Below are 22,899 nucleotides of genomic sequence, written 5' to 3' on the forward strand. Positions count from 1 at the left end.
GCCTTACAGCTTGGCTCTTCACAGATCCAGGCCACAATATGTCAAAGAGCAGAAGTCTTTAATTTTCGTTAAGTCCAATTTATCACTTGATTTTATGGTTTGTGCATTTTGGATCTCCTCTAAGAAATCACTATCTTATTCAAGTTCACAAAGATTTTCTCTTATGTTTCCTTCTAGAAGTTTTGGTTTTAGCTTTCAAAGTTAGTTCTATGATCTATTTCAAGTTAATTTGTATATATGATATGAAGTGGGAGTTAAGGTTCTTTTTTGCATATGTATATCCCATTGCGCCATCACCCATTGTTTCAAAAGAATATTGAAAAAATAATTTTTCTCTATTGAATCATCTTGGCCCTTTGTGAAAAACCAACTGACCATATATGTTCAGGCTATTTCTGGGCTCTCTCTGCTGCTTCAGTCACCTATATGTCGATCCTTATGCCATTGTCTTTATATATACAGCAATCCTTACAACAGTACCATATCTGGATTATTGTAGCTTTATAAGTCTTGAAATAAGGTTGTGTAAGCCACTTTGTTCTCTTTTCAGCGTTGTTTTAACTATTTTAGATTCTTTCCATTTTCATAAAGCTTGTCAATTTCTAGAAAGAAAAACGGACTGCTAGAATTTGATTGCGAGTGCATTGAACCTATAGCTCAGTTTGGAAGAACTAGCAGCTTAACAATACTAATTCTTCTGATCTGATCTTGAAGAAGGTCTATCTTTATTTATTTAGGTCTTCTTTAATTCACATATTAATGTTGTGTAGTTTTAACTGTAGTTTTGCATATATTTTGTGGTATTTAGTTCTAAGTAGATTTTTGTATATTTATTAGATTGTTCTACAGAGGTTTTATGTCATCTGCAAATGAAGACTGTCTTCCTTGTTTCTTTCCAATCTGTATGCCTTTATTTTTCTTATCTTACTTCACTGGCAAGGATGTCTAGTAAAACAGAAAAGGTAAGAATGGACAGTCTTGCATTCTTTCTGATCCTGGAAAGAAGGAGTTGGTTTTTAATTATTAAACATAGTGTTACCTATAGGTTTTTGTAGATTCTCTTTATCAGGTAGAAGAATTTCCCTTATATTCCTAATTTTTTAAAAATTTATAAATGGATATTGACATTGTCTAATGCTATTTGACATCTATATGGTACATCTATAAAGATGACCATATGGCTTTTCCCCTTTATTCTGTTAGTGCAATAAATTATGCTGAATGCTATACTAACTTGCTTTCCTGAAATAAACCATGATTGATCATGATATTATGCTCTTTGTATACTGCTAAATCCAGTTGTGGATGTGTCTGGTAGTGAAAGTAAAGTCCAGGGCTGTAAAGAGCAATATTGCATAGGGATCTGGAGTGTTAGACCCACAAATCAAGGTAAATTGGATGTGGTCAAGCAGAAAATGACAAGAGTGAACATCAATATTTTAGGAAACAGTGAACTAAAATGGATGGAAATGGGTGAATTTAATACAGATGACCATTATATCTACTACTGTGGGCAAGAATCCCTTCAAAGAAATAGAGTAGTCCTTATAGCCAACAAAAGAGTCCAAAAGACATGAGTTGGGTGCAATCTCAAAAATGACAGAATGATTTCAGTTCATTTCCAAGGCAAATCGTACAGCATCACAGTAACCCAAGTCTATGACCCAACCACCAATGCCAAAGAAACCAAATGGTTCTAGGAAGAACCTCAAGACCTTCTAGAACAGACACCAAAAAAAAAAAAAATGTCCTTTTCATCATAGGTGATTGGAATGCAAAAGTATGAAGTCAGGAGATACCTGGAGTAACAAGCAAGTTTGACCTCAGAGTACAAAATTAAACAATATAAAATGAATTTTGCCAAGAGAATGCACGGGCCATAGCAAACACCTCTTCCAACAGAAGAGATGACTCTACACATGGACATCCCCAGATGGTCCATACTGAAATCAGATTGATTATATTCTCTGCAGCCAAAGGTGGAGAAGGTTTGTATCATTCAGTCACTCAGACATGCCCAACTCTTTGTGACCCCATGGACTGTAGCACACCAGGCTTCCCCATCCTTCCCTATCTCCCAGAGCTTGCACAAACTCATGTACATTGAGTCGGTGATGCCATCCAGCCATCTCATCCCCTGTCATCCCCTTCTCCTCCTACCTTCAATCTTTCCCAGCATCAAGGTCTTTTCTAAGAATTCAGCTCTTCACATCAGGTGAAGGTCTATACAGTCATCAAAAACAAGACCTGGAGCTGACTGTGGCTCAGATCATGAGCTCTTTATTGCATAATTCAGGCTTAAATGGAAGAAAGTAGGGAAAACTACTAGACCATTCAAATATGACCTAAATCAAATCCCTTATAATTCTATAGTGAAGGCGACAAATAGAATTAGATCTAGTAGACAGAGTGCTAAAGAACTATGAATGGGGGTTCTTAATACTCTACAGTGACCAAAATCATCCCAAAGAAAAAGAAATGCAAGAAGGCAAAGTGGTTATTTGAGTAGGCCTTACAAATAGCTGAATAAAGAGGGGGGTTCATGTCTGGGAACACATGTACACCCGTGGTGGATTCATGTCAATGTATGGCAAAACCAATACAGTATTGTAAAGTTAAATAAAGTAAAAATAAAAATTAAAAAAAAAAGAAGGAACAGGCAATGGAGAAAGGAAAAGATATACCCAACTGAATGCAGAGTTCCAGAGAATGGCAAGGAGAGATAAGAAGACTTTCTCAAGTGAACTGTGCAAAGAAATAGAGGAAAACAATGGAATAGGAAAGACTAGAGATCTCTTCAAGAAAATTGAAGACATGAAGGGAATATTTCAGGCAAAGACAGGCACGGTAAAGGACAGAAACAGCAAGGACCTAACAGAAGCAGAAGAAGTTAAGAACATGTGATAAGAATACACAGAACTATACAAAAAAGTTCTCATGACCCAGATAACCATAATGGTGTGGTCACTCACCTAGAGCCAGACATCCTGGAATGTGAAGTCAAGTGGGCCCTCGGAAGCTTTACTATGAACAAAGCTAGTGGAGGTGATGGAATTCCAGTGGAGCTCTTTCAAATCCTAAAAGATGATGCTGTGAAAGTGCTGCGCTCAATATGCCAGCAAACTTGGAAAACTCAGCAATGGCCACAGGACTGGAAAAGTTCAGTTTTCATTCCAATCCCAAAGAAAGGCAATGCCAAAGAATGTTCAAACTACCATACAAGTGTGCTCAATTCAGATGCTAGCAAGTAATGCTCAAAATCCTTCAAGTTAGTCTTCAACGGTACCTGAAGTGGGAACTTCCTGATGTTCAAGCTGAATTTAGGAAAGGCAGAGGAACCAGAGTTCAAATTCCCAACACCTACTGGACCATAGAGAAAGCAATAGAATTCCAGGGAAAAAAAATCTACTTCTGTTTCATTGACTTTGCTAAACTCTTTTACTGTGATCACAACAAATTGTGGACAATTCTTAAAAAGATGGGAACACCGGAACACCTTACCTGTCTCCTAAGAAACCTGTATGCAGATCAAGAAGCAACCATTGGAACTGGACATGGAAAAAAGGACTGGTTCAAAATTGGAAAATGAGTACATCAAGACTGCATATTGTCACCCTGCTTATTTAACTTATATGCAGAATATAATCATGCGAAGTGCCAGGATGGATGAAACACAAGCTGGAATAAAGATTGGCAGGAGAAATATCAACAACTTCAGATATATATATGATACCACTCTAATGGCATAAAATGAAGAGGAACTAAAGAGCTTCTTGATGAAAGTGAAAGAGGAGAGTGAAAAAGCTGGCTTAAAGCTCAACACTCAAAAACCTCAGATCATGGCACCCAGTTTCATCACTTCATGGCAAATATATGGGGGAAAAGTGGAAACAATGACAGATTTTATTTGCCTGGGGTGGGCTCCAAAATCACCATGGATGATGACTGCAGCCATGAAATTAAAAGATACTTGCTACAGTATCTTTATTTCAAGTTAAACCTGCAAGAGAACAGCTTCATTGAACTCTTTGCTAAGCAACATGAGGACTTCAGTAAGGAAGACCTGATGGAATTGAAGGCACAGAGAAAGGACAAAGAGAAACAAGAAGAGGAAGTAACTGAAGAGAGTCACAGTGCAGGAAATGGCAAGGGGATTTTCTCTGTTTGAGGAGCAGTGTTGGGGTTTGTGGCATAGGACCTGAATATAGAACAGTCCATGAAAGTTGCAGCAGCTATTTGGAATGCAATCCAGTGCTACCATGTCACCTATGATAAGAAAAAAAACCAAAAAACAAAAAAATAGCTACTGCCAAACATCACTGGGTTGTTTTCTCAAGCGTGTATATAGAAAAGAATCCAACAAAGAACCAGAACCTGTGCCATCAGGGACAAGAGTGAGTGAAGCTGCAGCTTGCCCTCCGTCTCCTTTGGCTGGCAATCCGTCGCCTCTACCGTCTCCACCCTCTCTTCCTTCTCCAGGCTGTAACTCTTCTTGCTTGGTCACTCACTGCCAGCCTCTGGATGCCATCTTTGCACTGTTCTACTATACTTTTCCAGGTACTGTACTGTAAGATTTATAGTGTTTTATTTTTCGCGTTTGTTTTTTTTTAAAATATGTTTGTGTGAAAGGTATTATAAACCTATTACAGTACAGTACTATACAGCTGATTGTGTTAGCTGGGTACCTAACTTTGTTAGACTTATCAACAAATTGGATTAACAAATGTGCTCTTAGAACGTAACTCATTCATATGCAGGGGACTCACGTGTAGATAAAATAGATAAATAACAAGGACCAATTGTATAGCACAGGGAACTCTATTCATTATCTTGTAATAACCTATAATAGAAACTATTCTGAATAAAGAAAATGTATAATCTTATATTTAACTGAATCACTTTGCTGTACATTAGAAACTAACATGACACTGTAAATCAACTATACTTCCATTAAAAATTAAAATTAGAAAAGAAACCCTACCATTAAAAAATTGGCCCTCAAAATAAAAAAGAATCAAAGTTAAAAAGAAAAGAGGGAATGATAATGATTCCTTCCATTTTTATGAAATTCTGGAAAATGGAACCAAATCTACAGTATTAAAAAGCAGACCAGTAATTGCATGGGAACAGTGTACCTAAAATAAATATATATTCAGAAAATATTTATGGAACATCTATTTATTTCAAGCACTCTGTTAAACAATTGGTATGTGTTACTTCACTTAAAACTTTAATACCCCTTTAGACATGACCATTAAAATTGAGATGGTAATACTGTTACAATGAGGAAGTTGAAGCGAATATTCTGCTAAATATCATCCAGTTAATAAGTTGAAAAGCCAAAACCTGAAATTAGATCAGACTTACATCAAAGCCCTTACTTTCGATACTGTGCTTAAAACCACATCCCTCTGGCCTCTCTGATTTTCTGATGAAAAGTCAGCTATAATTCATTTTGAGGATCCCTTATACATAAGGAGTTATTTCTTGCTTGTTTTCAAGATTTTCTCTTTGTCTTTAGCTTTTGACAGTTTAATTATGATGTATCTAGGTATGATTCTCTAACTCTATCCAACTTGGTGTTCACTAAATTCTTGGCTGTGAGTTTTTCATCAGTTTGAGGAAGCTTTTGGCCATTATTTTTTCAATATTCTTTCTCCTTCTGAAATTCCTATTAAACATATCTTGGTATACTTGATGTTGTCACAAAGATCTCCAAAACAGTTTTTCTTCATTATTTTTTCCTTTTTGCTCCTAAAACTGATTTCAATTGACCTATCTTTGAGTTGGCTGATTCTTCATTCTGCCTTTTCAAATCTGATGTTGAGTCCCTCTAGTCAGTTTTTCATTTCAGTTATTGCGCTTTTCTTTTTGTTGGTATTATGGGGTTTTGATGCTATTGTTTTTATTTGTTTATTTTTGGCTCCACTCCTGCACACAGGCTTTCTCTAGTCACAGTGAGAGAGCGGGGTCTACTCTTCATTGTGGGGCATGAGCTTCTCATTGCAGCGGCTCCTCTCGTTGGGGAGCACAAATTCTAGGCATGTGAGCTTCAGCAGGTGCAGTACTTGGGCTCAGTAGTTGTAGCACATAGGCTTATCGTCCCGTCTTGTGGAATCTTCCCAAATCAGGGGTCAAACGTGCGTCTCTGTATTGGCAGGTGGATTCTTCACCACTGGATCACCAGTGAAGTCCCAATTATTGCACCTTTCAACTCCAGAATTTCTGTTTGGTTCTGGCTTTGCTTAATAAATTGATATTTTTTATATGGTGAGACATCCATTCTCTTGATTTCCTTTATTTCTTTAGACATGAATTCCTTTAGTTCCTTGAACATATTTAAGATATCCAGTTTAAGTCTTTGTCTAACAAGCCCAACATTTAGACTTCTTCAAGGGCAATATTAATGTATTGCTTTATTTCCCGCGAATGGAAAATAGCTATGGTATATTTTATACATTTTTCTGTTGAAAACTAGGCATGTTAAACAATATAATGTGGCAACTCTAGAAATCAGATTGTCCCCTAACTGAACTTGTAAAGTCCTGAACTAAATCTGTAAAGTCTGTATTTTCATCATATGTGGCCACTGAAGTTTTTGTTTGGTTAACTTTGTTGTTCAGTCCCTCAGTCATGTCCAATTCTTTATGATCCCATGAAGTGCAGAATGCAAGGCTTCCCAGTCCTTCACCATCTTCTGGAGCTTGCTCAGCTCATGTCCACGGAGCCGGTTATGCTATCCAACCATCTCATCCTCTGCTGTCCCCTTCTCTTCCCACCTTCAGTCTTTCCCAGCATCAGGGTCTTTTCTAATGAATTGGCTCCACACATCAGGTGACCAAATTATTGGAGCTTCAGCATCAGTCCTTCCAATGAATATTCAGGATTGATTTCCTTTAGGATTGACTGGTTTGATCTCTGTGCAGTCCAAGGGACTCTCAAGAGTCATCTCCAATACCACATTTCAAAAGCATCAATTCTTCAGTGCTCAACCTTCTTTATGGTCCAACTCACATCCGTACATGGCTACTAGAAAAACCATAGCTTTGACTATATGGATCTTTGCTGGTAAAGTAATGTCTCTGCTTTTTAATATGCTGTCTAGGTTTGTCATAGCTTTTCTTCCAAGGAGCAAGCATCTTTTAATTTCATGACTGCAGTCACCATCTGCAGTGATTTTGGAGCCCAAGAAAAAGTGGTCAGCTAATGATCAAATAAAAATTTCATTAAAGAGCTAGAATCAATCTTGGCAGAGTGGCTCTATGTGTATGTTGAGGCACGCCTTCAATACTCATCAGGCAGTTGATAACTCTGTGGTAGCCTTCATTCTCACCTGGCACATTGGTAAAGAATCTACCTCAGTGCACAAGATGCAAGAGATGTGAGTTTAATCCCTGGGTGAGGAAGATCCCCTGGAGTAAGAAATGCAACCCAGAAAATTTCATGGACAAAGGAGTCTGGTGGGCTACAGTCCATGGGGTCGTAAAGAGTCAGACACGACTGAGCAGTTAGGCATACACACAGCACATAGCCTTCACATCCTGCTGGCACAGACCTCAAACTCAGACAGAGATGAGAGCTTAGGACCTTCTCAGGTGTTTTACGAGAATCCTCTCTCATCTGGGAATGCATGTGATCTGCTGGATCCCCAGGAATGGATCAGAACTCTTCAAAGTCTTCTTTGGATATCTAATTCTCCAACATTTTAAGTTTCTGGTTATCTACTGTTTGTTACCACTCTTATCCACCACCTCAGACAGCTATAATATTAAACCACTGCTGGTGTTTGTTTTCAAACACATGCCCCAGAGGAAAAGGTTGTTTGCACTTGGTGAGCTCTGAGTTAGATCAAATTTTTAAAAGCCTTGTGAGTGAATTCTTTCAGGGAACCACCAGACATGTCAAAAAATGGCAATTCTCTCAAGACAGGTTTTATCTCTATCACCATTCTGCACTGTCCATTGGCTACCAGACTATTGTTTAGTGTCTAAGGCTACCGCGGAGTTGATGGGAGTGAAGCATGTTTAAAAATGCCGCAAAGCTCACTATTTTTAGCAAATTCAGTTACTTTCTTGAATAAACAGTTCCTGCATTGCTGCAAAATTTTGGTTAATTTCCTGGGTTTTGAAAAATTAATTAGGACAATTTTTGCTAAGAAGAGGATCTTCAGAAGTCCTGATTTTGGCATTCCCACTGTCATACTTTTCTTTTGTTTTAATATCTCTGTAAAATGTTTAATTAGGTATACCACTTGTAAATGGCAATTTTAAAATCTCAGTTGGAGAATTTTATCTTTTATTAGGAAAAGTAAACCATTTGAATGTATTGTGCTCACTAATATATTCAGTCTTAACCCTACTTCATTTTGTATTTCATTTATTATATTTTCTAATTTTATTTCTTTTTATTTTTCCATTTTTAGACTTATTTTCATTCCCCCTTCCTCCTAATAGTTTGAAGCTCTACTTACTATTTCTGTTTTACCATAAGTTACCATAAACATACGGATTAAAATATCTAAATGTATTTTTATCACAATAAAGGCTAAGTAGTATAATAAATACATAAAATCAGATTTCAAAACAATGTTTAAAACAAAGAAAACTAAATTATTACAGTGTACTTTGGTGTTTCTACCTTGGGAAAAAGACTTGAAGTAACTTTAATAATTGCTGCTATTTACTGAGTGAGTTGGAGAAGGCGATGGCACCCCACTCCAGCACTCTTGCCTGGAAAATCCCATGGACAGAGGAGCCTGGTAGGCTGCAGTCCATGGGGTTGCCAAGAGTCGGACACGACTGAGTGACTTCCCTTTCACTTTTCACTTTCATACATTGGAGAAGGAAATGGCAGCCCACTCCAGTGTTCTTGCTTGGAGAATCCCAGGGACGGAGGAGCCTGGTGGGCTGCCATCTATGGGGTCGCACAGAGTCGGACACAACTGAAGTGACTTAGCATTGAGTGAGTATTAAGCACCAAACAGGATGCTAACCTTTCTGTTGTGAATTTATTTAATCTTCACAGCCTGTAATAAATCATTTTATATATAATTAGACTAGCTCAGAGAATTTTGTTAAAGTGCCCAAAGTTACATCAATTACAGATAACAATATCATGGTTCAAGCTTGGCTCTGCCAAATTCCAGAGCCAAAGTTACTCTGCTTCTCAAACGCTTGCCCCTTTCCAAGGTGAAAATTTAAGAGCACATTTAGTTGGGAGGGGGGTGTCGGTGGTGGTATACATGTTTATGAGAACAGATAATAGAAAGTTGTCCTTCTAAGTATCTCTCATCAGACAAAATTCTATGTATAAAGGAGAAAAAGAAAATATAATGATGAAATGGTGAAATCTAGAAACATGGAAACATGCTAAAGGATGGCCTGTAAGGAAGGGACAGCTGGGATGGTACGAGAAGAAAGTCAAAGAAAGAGAAGCCAGTCTTTTCTGAGTGAAGGGAACAGATGGGAGGTGAGCCAAAGCAAAAGAGGCCACGTAGGTAGGTGTCATCAGTTAGAGGGCAAGTCACTAGAATCTGATCAATTGACAAGGATTTATTTACCAGACTCCTGGGCACTGTGAGAGATACTAAAGAATGCACGCTCGTTTGGGGAATGATAATGATGTGGACAAGACCGATGGCTCGAGCTGGGGCAATAACGCTGAAGGAAGTGACTAGGGGCAGGTGGAGGCAGAAATAAATAAGACAGTCCCCATGTGAGCCAGCTTGCACATCAGAAATCTGGAATTTCCGTGAGAATGGTAAGACATAGAGGAAATGCTATAGTTGCTATTGAATTATAGGTAAAAGATTTGTGGACAGAAGGAGAAAGATGCCATATCACCTGCCCTTTCCATTTCTGCTTTTGTGTAAATTTAAAGATTATTGAAGATGAATGAAAATGCACCCCTAGGTACATACATTACTACAGACAATGCTTTGCATCCTCCTTCTAAATGTAAATATGGCCATATAGCTAAGACTGGATCGGGCCTGATGAAGACTATTAATATCAAATAGGTCTAGTCTCCTCAGTAGGCACTAAGAAGTCTTTGTGTTGAAGAAAATTACAAGCAAGATTTAGTAGGTGCCTAAAGACGTTCAACAATGTAATGAAGAGGGATCTCCACTTGTTAAATTGAAAATAAGTCAAGGTTAGTTGGTGCTAGTGGAAATGGAACCCAATGCAGAGGCATGAGCAGAAATAAGCTTTCTGGGTAGACCCTTACTATATAATATATAATAGATTCTCATATGTGCATTTATTTTCTCTAAAGTATCTACTGAATATATTCTACAACAAAAATGATAGCTGCCAGGAGTCTTCTTATATTCTAAGCTCTTTATATTCATTATTTTGTCAAGTCCTCACAACCATAGTACATCGTTGTTGTTATTGTCCCTATTTTATAAATGAGAAAAATGAGATTCAGACACATTAAAACAACTGACTCAATATCACATAGTCAGTATGTAGAAGAGGAAAATTCACATCTTCAGTTCAGTTCAGTTCAGTCGCTCAGTCATGTCTGACTCTTTGCAGCCCCATGGACTGCAGCACACCAGGTCTCCCTGTCCTTCACCATATCCAGGAGCTGGCTCAAACTCATGTCCATCAAGTCGGTGATGCCATCCAACCATCTCATCCTCTGTCGTCCCCTTCTCCTCCCACCTTCAATCTTTCCCAACATCGGGGTCTTTTCCAAGGAGTCAGTTCTTCACATCAGGTGGCCAAAGTATTGGAGCTTCAGCTTCAGCATCAGTCCTTCCAATGAATATTCAGGACTGATTTCCTTTAGTATTGACTAGTTTGATCTCCTTGCACCCCAGGGGACTCTCAAGAGTCTTGTCCAACACCACAGTTTAAAAGCATCAATTTTTCGGTGCTCAGCTTTCTTTATAGTCCATCTCTCACATCCATACATGACTACTGGAAAAACGATAGCTTTGACTGTATGGACATTTGTCAGCAAAGTAATGTCTCTGCTTTTTAATGTGCTGTCTAGGTCAGTCATAACTTTTCTTCCAAGAAGCAAGCCTCTTTTAATTTTACGGCTACAGATACCATCTGCAGTGATTTTTGGAGCCCAAGAAAATAAAGCCTGTCACTGTTTCCATTGTTTCCCCATCTATTTGTCATGACGTGATGGGACAGGATGCCATGATCTTTGTCTTTTGAATGCTGAGTTTTAAGCCAACGTTTTCACTCTCTTCTTTCACTTTCATCAGTTTGTGTTATATTTCTTTTACCCTGAGACAGGCTCCTTTTAAGTTCTGGGGAGATAAAAATTAATACTTGGCAGTCTTTGTTCTCATGAAACATATAGACTAGCTGGGAGAAAGAATGCCAAACAAACAGTTGTGATGGGATAAAATATTTACTACAACAGGCACATACTGAGTGAATGAGTAAAGAAATACACAAATTTGCCTGGAGGTGTCAGAAACTACTAGAGCCTCCGCTTTAAGGATCGGCAATTGTTTTCCCAGGGGATGAAGGCACAGATGGAATTTTAATACATACAAAGCAGTGCATACAAGGACACAGAGGCAGGAAGGAGTTTGAACTGTTTAGGAAACTTCTAAGGCGGTCAGAAAAGACCGCAACATAAAAAGCAGAAGTACAGTATCAGATGAAGCTGGAGCGGCAAGCACTTGTTTGTCAGGCTGAAGAATGTAGGTTATACCTGTAGGAACTGGAGAATCGTTGAACTCTATCCTATGAAGAGTTTGATCAATAAAAGAGATTTTCCATGATATTATTTCAGAGTCTATAAGGCTAAAAAAAGTCAAAAACTGGAGATGTCCAGGTCACAGCTAAATAGCATCAATACAAATGGAAGACACTATTAGGAATTTGAGGGCAGGTGGTGGGAAGGCAGCAGCATGTTCCAGAGACCTTGGTGCAATGCACCAGAGGTTACACCGGGATAGAGACACTCTGCACATAACTAACTGCCTTAGCCACTTATTCCATTCTTGCCTTTGTTCACCCAGTACATATATGCTAGGTAACCATAGCCTAGGCAGCATTTGTATTTCAATAGCAATACCTACATAATGGTGGATGGCTTTGAAAGCCTTGGCTGACCTCCTGGAAATCAACATCAGGTATGATGTTGGTGAACATTTCTTCTTAAATTGAAGAAAGTAGGGGAAACCACTAGACCATTCAGGTACGACCTAAATCAAATCCTTTATGATTATGCAGTGGAAGTGAGAAATAGATTTAAGGGACTAGATCTGATACACAGAGTGCCTGATGAACTATGGATGGAGGTTCATGACATTGTACAGGAGACAAGGATCAAGACCATCCCCAAGAGAAAGAAATGCAAAAAAGCAAATTGGCTGTCTGAGGAGGCTTTACAAATAGCTGTGAAAAGAAGAGAAGCGAAAAGCAAAGGAGAAAGGGAAAGATATAAGCATTTGAATGCAGAGTTCCAAAGAATAGCGAGAAGAGATAAGAAAGCCTTCCTCAGTGATCAATGCAAAGAAACAGAGGGAAACAATGAATGGGAAAGACCAGAGATCTCTTCAAGAAAATTAGAGATACCAAGGGAACATTTCATGCAAAGATGGGCTCAATAAAGGACAGAAATGGTATGGACCTAACAGAAGCAGAAGATATTAAGAAGAGGTGGCAAGAATACACAGAAGAACTGTACAAAAAAGATCTTCATGACCCAGATAATCACAATCGTGTGATCACTCATCTAGAGCCAGACATCCTGGAATGCGAAGTCAAGTGGGCCTTAGAAAGCATCACTACGAACAAAGCTAGTGGAAGTGATGGAATTCCAGTGGAGCTCTTTCAAATCCTAAAAGATGATGCTGTGAAAGTGCTGCACTCAATATGCCAGCAAATTTGAAAAACTCAGCAGTGGCCACAGGACTGGAAAAGGTCAGTTTTCATTCCAATCCCAAAGAAAGGCAATGCCAAAGAATGCTCAAACTACTGCACAATTGCACTTATCTCACATGCTAGTAAAGTAATGCTCAAAATTCTCCAAGCCAGGCTTCAGCAATACGTGAGCCATGAACTTCCTGATGTTCAAGCTGGTTTTAGAAAAGGCAGAGGAACCAGAGATCAAATTGTCAACATCTGCTGGATCATTGAAAAAGCAAGAGAGTTCCAGAAAAACATCTATTTCTGCTTTCTTGACTATGCCAAAGACTTTAACTGTGTGGATCACAATAAACTGTGGAAAATTCTAAAAGAGATGGGAATACCAGACCATCTGATCTGCCTCTTGAGAAACCTGTATGCAGGTCAGGAAGCAACAGTTAGAACTGGACATGGAACAACAGACTGGTTCCACATAGGAAAAGGAGTACGTCAAGGCTGTATATTGCCATCCTGCTTATTTAACTTTTATGCAGAGTACATCATGAGAAACGCTGGGCTGGATGAAGCAAAAGCTGGAATCAAGATTGACAGGGGAAATATCAATAACCTCAGATATGCAGATGACACCACCCTTGTGGCAGAAAGTGAAGAACTAAAAAGCTTCTTGATGAAAGTGAAAGAGGAGAGTGAAACAGTTGGCTTAAAACTCAACATTCAGAAAACGAAGATCATGGCATCTGGTCCCATCACTTCATGGCAAATAGATGGAAACAGTGTCAGACTTTATTTTGGGGGGGCTCCAAAATCACTGCAGATGGTGACTGCAGCCATGAAATTAAAAGACACTTACTCCTTGGAGGGAAATTTATGACCAACCTAGATAGCATATTCAAAAGCAGAGACATTACTTTGCCAACAAAGGTCCATCTAATCAAGGCTGTGGTTTTTCCAGAGGTCATGTATGGATGTGAGAGTTGGACTGTGAAGAAAGCTGAGCACCGAAGAACTGATGCTTTTGAACTGTGGTATTGGTGAAGACTCTTGAGTCCCTTGGACTGCAAGTAGATCCAACCAGTCCATTTTAATCCATTCTAAAGGAGATCAGTCCTGGGTGTTCATTGGAAGGACTGATGTTGAAGTTGAAACTCCAATATTTTGGCCACCTCATGAGAAGAGTTGACTCATTGGAAAAGACCCTGATGGTGGGACGGATTAGGGGCAGGAGGAGAAGGGGACGACAGTGGATGAAATGGCTGGATGGCATCACCGTCTCGATGGACAGGAGTTTGGGTGAACTCTGGGAGTTGGTGATGGACAGGGAGGCCTGGTGTGCTGCGATTCATGGGGTCACAAAGAGTCGGACACGACTGAGCGACTGAACTGAACTAAACTGATGATGTTGGTGAGGATCTGTTTAGAGATTTGTGGAATAATAGTCTAATACTACTTGGAGAATGTCAGCAGTAAGTGTCCTGGTGGACACTATCTAGAGTATCTGGGGTGACCAGGCATGAGCCTATGGGTGTTGTTCAATCACTAAGTTGTGTCTGACTCTTTGTGACCCCATGGACTGCATCATGCCAGGCATCCCTGTCCTTCACTATCTCCTGGAGTTTGCTCAAATTCATGTCAGTGATGCCATCCAACCATCTCATCCTCTGTCGTCCCCTTCTCCTCCTGCCCTCTTTTCTCAGCATCAGTGTCTTCTCCAGTGAGTCAGCTCTTCACATCAGGTGGCCAAAGTATTGTAGCTTCAACTTCAGCAACAATCCTTCCAATGAATATTCAAGGTTGATTATCTTTAGGAGTGACTGGTTTGATCTCCTTGCAGTCCAAGGGACTCTCAAGTCTTCTCTAGCACCACAATTCAAAAGCATCAATTCTCAGCCTTCTTTATAGCCCAATGCTCACATCCATGCATGACAACTGAAAAAAAAAAAACCCATAACTTTGACTAGATGGACGTTTGTCAACAAAATGATCTCTCTGCTTTTTAATATGTTGTCTAGGTTTGTCATAGCTTTTCTTCCAAGGAGCAAGCATCTTTTAATTTTATGGCTGCAGTCACCATCCACAGTGATTTTGGAGGCCCCCAAAATAAAATCTACCACTGTTTGCATTTGAAAAAAAAAGAAAATGAAGTCACTCAGTTGTGTCCGTGTCTTTGAGACCCCATGGACTGTAGCCTACCAGGCTCCTCCCTCCATGGGATTCTCCAGGCAAGAATACTGGAGTGGGTTGCCATTTCCTTCTCCAGGGGATCTTCCTGACCCAGGGATTGAACCCGGGTCTCCTGCTTTCCAGGCGGACGCTTTAACCTCTGAACCACCAGGGAAGCCCTGCTGTTTGCATTTGTTCCCCATCAATTTGCTAAGAAGTGATGGTATTGGATGCCATGATCTTAGTTTTTTGAGCCTATGGGTACATGAGTACAAATTCCCCAAAAGTCTGGACACTAGAGTACTTCAATGAATCTCAGATAACAGGCACAGTTTAACACCTTAAAGAAGAAGATCTTCAGGAAAAAATTACACTCTCTTATACACCCAACAGAAGATAGCGTGTAAAGTATAAGTAGCAAAATTCCAATTATATAAAGCCAAGAAGAATTGAACAGACACCCTGGGTTATAGAATTCAGATACTACCTCCCAGTGGGACAGAGATCAAAAGATTTTGAGTAGAGGCTCAAATCATACATATGTTTGTATGTGAATGTATATTTATATAGTAAATGGATGTTGTCATTTCATTCTTGTCACCAATTAGCTGTATGGCCATAAACAAGCTGTTTCCCTTCCCGGGGCTGCAGCTTTCTCATCTGTAAGGTGAAAAAGCTGGATCTGATGATCTCTAAGTTCCCTTCCAGCTATAATATTTTTATTAAGATTCCAGATGGTTAATGGAGATGATAAAATTCTTTGTCAACTTATAATTACACTATGTAAATTATTATAACATTTGATTTTTCTCCTCCTAGGAATTGTCGTGTGAAAATGACCCAACAAATGCAAAATTTACATCTTTCTCAGTCAAAAAAACATAGCGCCCCTTCGTCTCCCAATGCTGCCAAACGCCTGTACCGGAACCTCTCAGAGAAACTGAAAGGAAGCCACTCTTCATTTGATGAGGCCTATTTTAGGACAAGAACTGACCGGCTGAGTCTCAGAAAGACTTCAGTGGTAATAAAACTCTTTTTATTCCCATCTTGGTTTGATTTGTGCAGTTGTGTTTGGATTTAAGGAGATTTTAAGATGATCCTCATTAACTTCAGAACCTGATGTTTGCAAGTTTATAAATGTTGAAAGTCAAGTAAGGCAGTAACTGCACATATATATGTTAGCCAAAGTTGGAATGACTGGGAGATTTTCCCTTTCTTTTTCTTAATTTCTTTTCCTTTATTTTCCCATAGTTTTTCTTTCTCTAATAAACCGAAGAACTCCCAAAAGAGCAGTTTGACAAATAGAGAGTTTGAGATCAAATAGGCTTTCTTGGGAGATCCAGTGTTCATTCAAATGCTGAGTAAACAATGAACAGTATTCTATTTACTTACTTATAATGTATACCCCATCTGCTTTCCAAAGGCTTTCGAGACAGAATCCAGGCAAAAAATGCAAATATATTATATAATGGTAAATAAATCGATAGCAGTGATAATAATAGGGGACAGTAAAGGAGTAGGAGAGGGACAAAGAAGGAAGAAAAAAAACTAGAAAAAGAAAATAGTGAGGTTAGGAAGAGAAATAGATATACTAAAAACCTAGGCGAATATAGTACCTGAAATTTATCATTACATTTATCTCTGAGTTCCCAGTCCGTCACAGCAGAAAGGAAAGGACAACTGGTAATAGCATTCCATTAGCTAATAATTGAAAATATACCAAATGATATCTTCCTGTTGCTAAGTCCTCTGGCCTTTATAAGATACAGTGAATTATGTAATGGAAAATAAAGAGTAGTACTGGGGTGTTATAGACATTCTCATGTAGGAGGTTCTTGTATTGCCCCTCAGTAAACGCTGAGAGTATAACATTAACATGATCAGGAAGGATGTCGATGCAGGGGTTTATTTCATCATTTGTTTGAGCTTAAAACAGAAATGAGCCCTAGCCTTCCCGGACAGAAGCATACTGGAGTTCACCAACAAAAGCATGGAGAAGGAAATGACTTAAGAGTGAGAACAAATACTGGCGTATGAGAAATTAGACGTACTAAGAATCACAGACAAATACACAACTGTGTTGTTTGGAGAGGGAAGCATATTAACTCTGCACTTTGGTTTCCAATTATTCTCATTTCAAACACATCTTCTAGGAGGACTTGGTTAAGCTATGGCCTAAGCATCAGAGGCTCTTCAGCTTAGCAGACTGTCGACAAAACACTTTTCCAATCAGCAGAGTGCCATGTGGCAAAGAGACCTGCATACCAAATAGCTCCATCCCTTCGGTCCCCATTGTCAAAACAAGTATTTGCAGAATAACTTTCTGTTTTCCTCAAATTTCATTCGTGTGTTATGCACTCAGTTAAGCTGACCTGCAGCCTCTGATGAAAAAAATAGATTTTTGATGAGACTGAAAATAAAACCTGCCAACCTTAGTATTTGGTTACTAAAAGTTTAATCAGACAACCCATATGCTAGGTCAGGACCGCTGGTATTTCAACATGTTTAACCACCTGGCAATTCCTGGAGAAGATACCAGATAAATGTATGAATAGTACATGTGTTGCTCTTCTCCCATGAGCTATAAAAATATGTATTTGAGAGAATTCTAAAGGTTTTCTCCTTTGTTTACTACTAATATTCTGAAAGAAATTTTCAAAGGAAATATATTGTCTCTAGCTACATTTTTCTATAGGTGATGTGTATCCTATGAATACTGAAATTTTGGCCCTTTCAGGCAGTAAAGCAGTTTGTTACCTAATCCACTGAAACCTTTCCTGAATACTACCTCTTGATTCCCTGATCTGAGGTTTCAGAAATGCAAGGTAATCAGTGACTGTGACTCCAGGTTGAGAAAGCGTAGAGGTTAGTACAAAGGAGTTAGGGAGTCAGTTTGCAGGCTGCTGCTGCTAAGTCGCTTCAGTCGTGTCCGACTCTGTGCGACCCCATAGACGGCAGCCCACCAGGCTCCACCGTCCCTGGGATTCTCCAGACAAGAACACTGGAGTGGGGTGCCATTTCCTTCTCCAATGCAGGAAAGTGAAAAGTGAAAGTGAAGTCGCTCAGTGGTGTCTGACTCTTCGCGACCCCATGGACTGCAGTCTATCAGGCTCCTCAATTTGTAAATAGCGAAGGGACATGTAGAACTGTAAATTTTAGAAAGATTACTCTTGTATGGAGTAGTGATGGAGGAGACTCAGACAAGAAACCAGTAGGTCGTTGCCGTAAACTGGGAACAGTCTGAGCAACAGTCCAGACATGGGGATGGAAAAGGAGGGGCTAACAGAGAAAGGGCATGTGCTCTCAATCCCAAGCTAGTCATAATGTAAGTTACCTGTGCTATGTTATCTATGCCAGCATTCTCCATACTATATTTTGTAGAACGTTATTCCAGAACAGTTAAAACAAATACAATGAAAAATATGTTCTGTGAAAAAAATTATTTGAAACAGGTCATACTTCTCACCTATGAAAGGATCATAATTGCATATTAAAATTAGTAAAGGTCTTGGGACTTCCCTAGTAGCTCAGGGGCAAAGAATCTGCCTGCCAATACCCAAGACACAGGTTCTATCCCTGATCCGGGAAGATGCCACTTGCCACAGAGCAACCGAGTCCATGCACCATAGCTATTGAGTCCACACCCTAGAGCCAGCGAGCCTCAACTACTGAGCCTACAAGGCACAATTACTGAAGCCCGTGTGCCCTAGAGCCCGTGCTCCACAAGTGAAGCCTCTGCAATGAGAAGCCCAGGCACAACAACTAGAGAGGAGCCCCCACAGCAACACAGGTAGAAAAAAACCCATGCAGCAACAAGGACCCAGCACGGCCAAAAATAAAAAAAAAATTAGTTTTTAAAAGATGTGAAAACATAATAATATACAGAAAATTATGTTCAGTCCAGTTCAGTCACTCAGTCATGTCCGACTCCTTGCCACCCCATGGACTGTGGCACGCCAGGCCTCCCTGTCCATCACCAACTCCCGAAGCTTAAAACTCATGTCCGTGGCGTTGGTGATGCCATCCAACCATCTCATCCTCCATCGTCCCCTTCTCCTCCTGCGTTCAATCTTCCCCAGCGTCAGGGGCTTTTCCAGTGAGTCAGTTCTTCACATCAGGTGGCCAAAGTATAAAATAAAATTATTTTTTAAAAGATGTTAAAAATAATAATAATATACAGAAAATTATGAAATGTAATTTATTTTAAAAAATCAGCAAAGACCTTGAGAGCTCTTACAGTAAAATAATGCAATAACGTGATTTAATCTAATGTTGACCAAATTCATTTGACCACGTGTTACTTTCTTCATAGGACACCTCATAACAACCTCCTGAACAGTATTCCCCAGAAGACTGCTTTGAGAAAAGCTGATGTCTGCTTTTACCTATAGGCTATATACTGAATGTCTCCATGCATCGAAATGTACAGATCTTTTCAATGCTCGTTAGAAAGATGGAGGGAGGGCCCAACCGTGTTTGCTTTAGAGACCTAGGAGTAAAAGGGCTTCTCCGGTGGCTCAGTCAATAAAGAATCTGCCTGCAACGCAGGAAACCCAGGCTTGATTCCTGGGTCAGGAAGATCCCCCGGAGAAGGAAATGGCTACCCACTCCAGTATTCCTCCCTTGGAAATCCCATGGACAGAGGAGCCTGGTAGGCTACAGTCTAGGGGGTAGCAAGACATTGGACAGGACTTAGTGACTAAACCACCACCACCATCATTCCACTTAGAAGTGGAAATGTAGTCCCTGAAGCAGTCCCTGAAATCTACAACAGCCAGGCCATGAAGACAAGCTGGTCTGTGAAACTGTGCTAACCTACTTCATTCTTCTCCAGAACTTCCAGGGCAATGAAGCCATGTTTGAAGCAGTTGAACAGCAAGACATGGATGCTGTACAGATCCTCCTGTATCAGTATACACCGGAAGAACTAGATCTCAACACACCCAACAGTGAGGGGTTGACACCTCTGGATATCGCCATCATGACGAACAATGTACCCATTGCTAGGATTCTTCTGAAGACAGGGGCCCGAGAAAGTCCACACTGTAAGTAAGCTTGAGAATAAAGCATATACTATTAAAGCCAGACCCCAGTTTTATGCCACTGGAGTAGTTGCTACTGGCCATTAGAATGATTCACTAACCGTAGGCTCTGAAATCCTTTCCATGTTTTCATAAACTGTCATGCAAATAGTGCCAGTGCTTATATGTCTAAACATCCAGTTACATTTTAAATAGAATATATGGAGTGGTATTGAACAGGAACCTCAAAGGTACTTCCTCTTAAGAATTGAACGCAAGTTTTAAGATATGTGAAATGCCCCAAACAAGGCTATAGCACAGGAATTATACATAGAAAAAAGAATGAGATAGAAAAAAGAATAAGCATGTGTGTGTTAGTGTCTTTTTATTCAGTCAATACTGGGGTGGCTCCATTCATTTATTCACTTAATCGACAAACACCAAAAAAAGGGCTTGTGCTAAGTACTTGGAATACAGTGGTGAGCAAGATAAAAATCTCTGCACTTACAGAACTTATATTCCAGTGGAGGAGATTTCCAACAAGCCAGAAAATAAATCAAATATAAATTCAAATGGTGATAAACACTATGGAGAAATAAAGTAAATGAATGGGTAGAGGTTGATAGAGTGGGACTATTTTAATAGAATTGGGCAAGAGGAGTCTCTCTGATGTAGGGACACTTGCTCCTGGTCCTAGGTGATATCAAGGAATGATCCATGAGAAGATCTGGGGGCTAATTCTAGGCAGAGTGAATGGCAGGTAGAAAGGTTCTGAGGCAGGCAGGAATGAGATGGCCATGTTTCTGAAGAACAAGAAGGCCGGAGTGGCTAAAGCAAAAAGAACACAGTGGAGAGTGATGCTGAGGGAGACGTCACCAGGACCAGATGGTTCAGGATTAGAGAGGCCCCGGCGAGATGCTTCACTTTGATTGTAAGTGTGATCAAGACATAGTGAAACGGTTTAAGCAGGCGAAAGACACCTTCTGGGGAATTCCTTGGCAGTGCGTGGTTAGAACTCCGCACTTTCACTGCTAGGGCCCAGCTTCAATCCCTGTCAGGGAACTAAGATCCTGCAAGCCACATGACATGGCAAAAGAAAAGAAAGACATTCTGCTTTACATTTTAAAAGATCCCTGCCGTGCTCTGCAGAAAAGACAAAGTGATGTGAGCAATTGTGAAATTGTCAAAACCAGCTAGGAAGCCATTCTAATGGTCCAGGAGGCAGATGCCAGTTACTTGGATTAGCACAGCAGTGACATTCATGGTGAGCAGGGGTGGGATTCTGGGTGTATTTTTTAACAGCTTTATTGAAATACAATTTACGTGCCATACAATTCCCCCACTTATCATGTATAATTCAAAGATTTTTAGTACAAGCACAGGCTTGCGCAACCATCACCACTATCAATTTTAGACCATTTTCATCATCCCAAAAGAAATCCCATACCCTTCAGCTATCACACCCCCACGTGCCCACTCCTCTCAGCCCTGGACAACTACTTTCTGTTTCTATAGATTTGCCTATTCTGGACATTTCACAGAAATGGAATCATTTAATATGTGATCCTTTGTGAATGGCTTCTTTCTGGAAGTATTTTGAAGTAGAGCGGATAGTACTTGCCAAAGGGAGCTGCTCTGGGGCCATCGACCCTGCCCAGGAGTGGATGGGATAAAATCACACAGCCCTTGCCCTGTGCCAGGCACTATTCTGAGCACTTTACATGTATTGACTCCTTTAATCCTCACACAACATTCTGAGGTAGGCACTCACATTCCCCTAGGTGCAAACTCTCTGACCCAATGACCACAGCGGGTCTGAGCCACCGTTTTTATGTTTCCTAAAAGAAAAAAGTAAACTCATCAAATTGTTAGTTTGACTAATACTGATTCACTCACTTCCAAGTGGTGAGACCCAGAAGGCTGAAAGAGAAGCAACAAATATATAATTAGAGGTCACATCGATGCTCCTAAATTTCATAAAACCCCGCCACCCAAAGACTAGGTACAGAGACAGATCCTTGTATCAGAAAACTCTTTCTTTTAAAAATGCTAAGCTCACCACCTCCATGTCCAAAAGAATGAGGACTTGGGTTCAGTAGCATGGGGCTCTTCAGTAAGAGCTCCTTCGTCAAAGTACCGCTTCTTTTTAGTGGAACTGGAGGATTTGGATGGATGGGCAAAGAAGGATGGAAGAAATGAGAAAGGTTTATTTGCTGCCTTCCAATTTATGTTGCAATAATGTCTGTCCCAAAGATCCAGTGAGAGAGCAGTGGAGAGAGAATCAAGGGGTCTGAACACAGAGAATGCAGACTGAGCCCCATTCTATAGGAACAAGGGGACCATTCATCCAGATGTTGCCTGCACTGAGCTGGATGAAACATTACTCTTACTTACCTGAGACGCTACAAAAAAATGTCTGCATTTTCCACGAAACCAGTAAGACTCCCAATCCCCCCCCCCCCAAACCCCTTTGTGCATAATTAAATCTCCATAAAAGAACCCAACTACTAAATATCTAGTTAAACCAAAAGAAAATTCATTGAAAAGATCCCTGGTTTTTCCTCATTCCCTGTGGGATGATAACCACAATATCATCACCAAGTTGTAAAGGATAGTGAGAGAGAAACCCAGCTTTTAGCCTCTGGGAAATATGATACCTAAGTCACCTCGGCCACCCAAAACGTTAAAGAGACAGGATCGTGTATAGACTCCCACATGTGTAAAAATGGCAAAAGACAGCTGATTGAGGGACTATGAAATCGCCACATACATTATCTCCCGTTTTCACACTGGCGCTTCAGGATAATGTTATTAACTCCATTTTGAAGAAGAGGAATTTGTGATTCTGAGAGGTTATGTGACTGATCAAA

General features: G+C 39.9%; 1 protein-coding gene across 2 annotated transcripts in view; it reads left to right on the forward strand.

Annotated features, from left to right (window-relative positions):
• Positions 1–22,899, forward strand: part of ANKFN1 (ankyrin repeat and fibronectin type III domain containing 1) — a 481,844-nt gene that overhangs the window by 296,045 nt on the left and 162,900 nt on the right. For both annotated transcript variants that reach the window (XM_069602535.1, XM_069602536.1), the window contains 2 exons: positions 15,828–16,029; positions 19,843–20,053. In XM_069602535.1, coding sequence (XP_069458636.1) covers positions 15,844–16,029; positions 19,843–20,053 — 397 coding nt within the window. In that variant the 5' untranslated portion in view covers positions 15,828–15,843. Of the gene's footprint in view, positions 1–15,827; positions 16,030–19,842; positions 20,054–22,899 lie in introns of those variants that run through there.

Source organism: Ovis canadensis, chromosome 11 (genome assembly GCF_042477335.2).
Source record: "Ovis canadensis isolate MfBH-ARS-UI-01 breed Bighorn chromosome 11, ARS-UI_OviCan_v2, whole genome shotgun sequence".
NCBI lineage: Eukaryota > Metazoa > Chordata > Mammalia > Artiodactyla > Bovidae > Ovis > Ovis canadensis.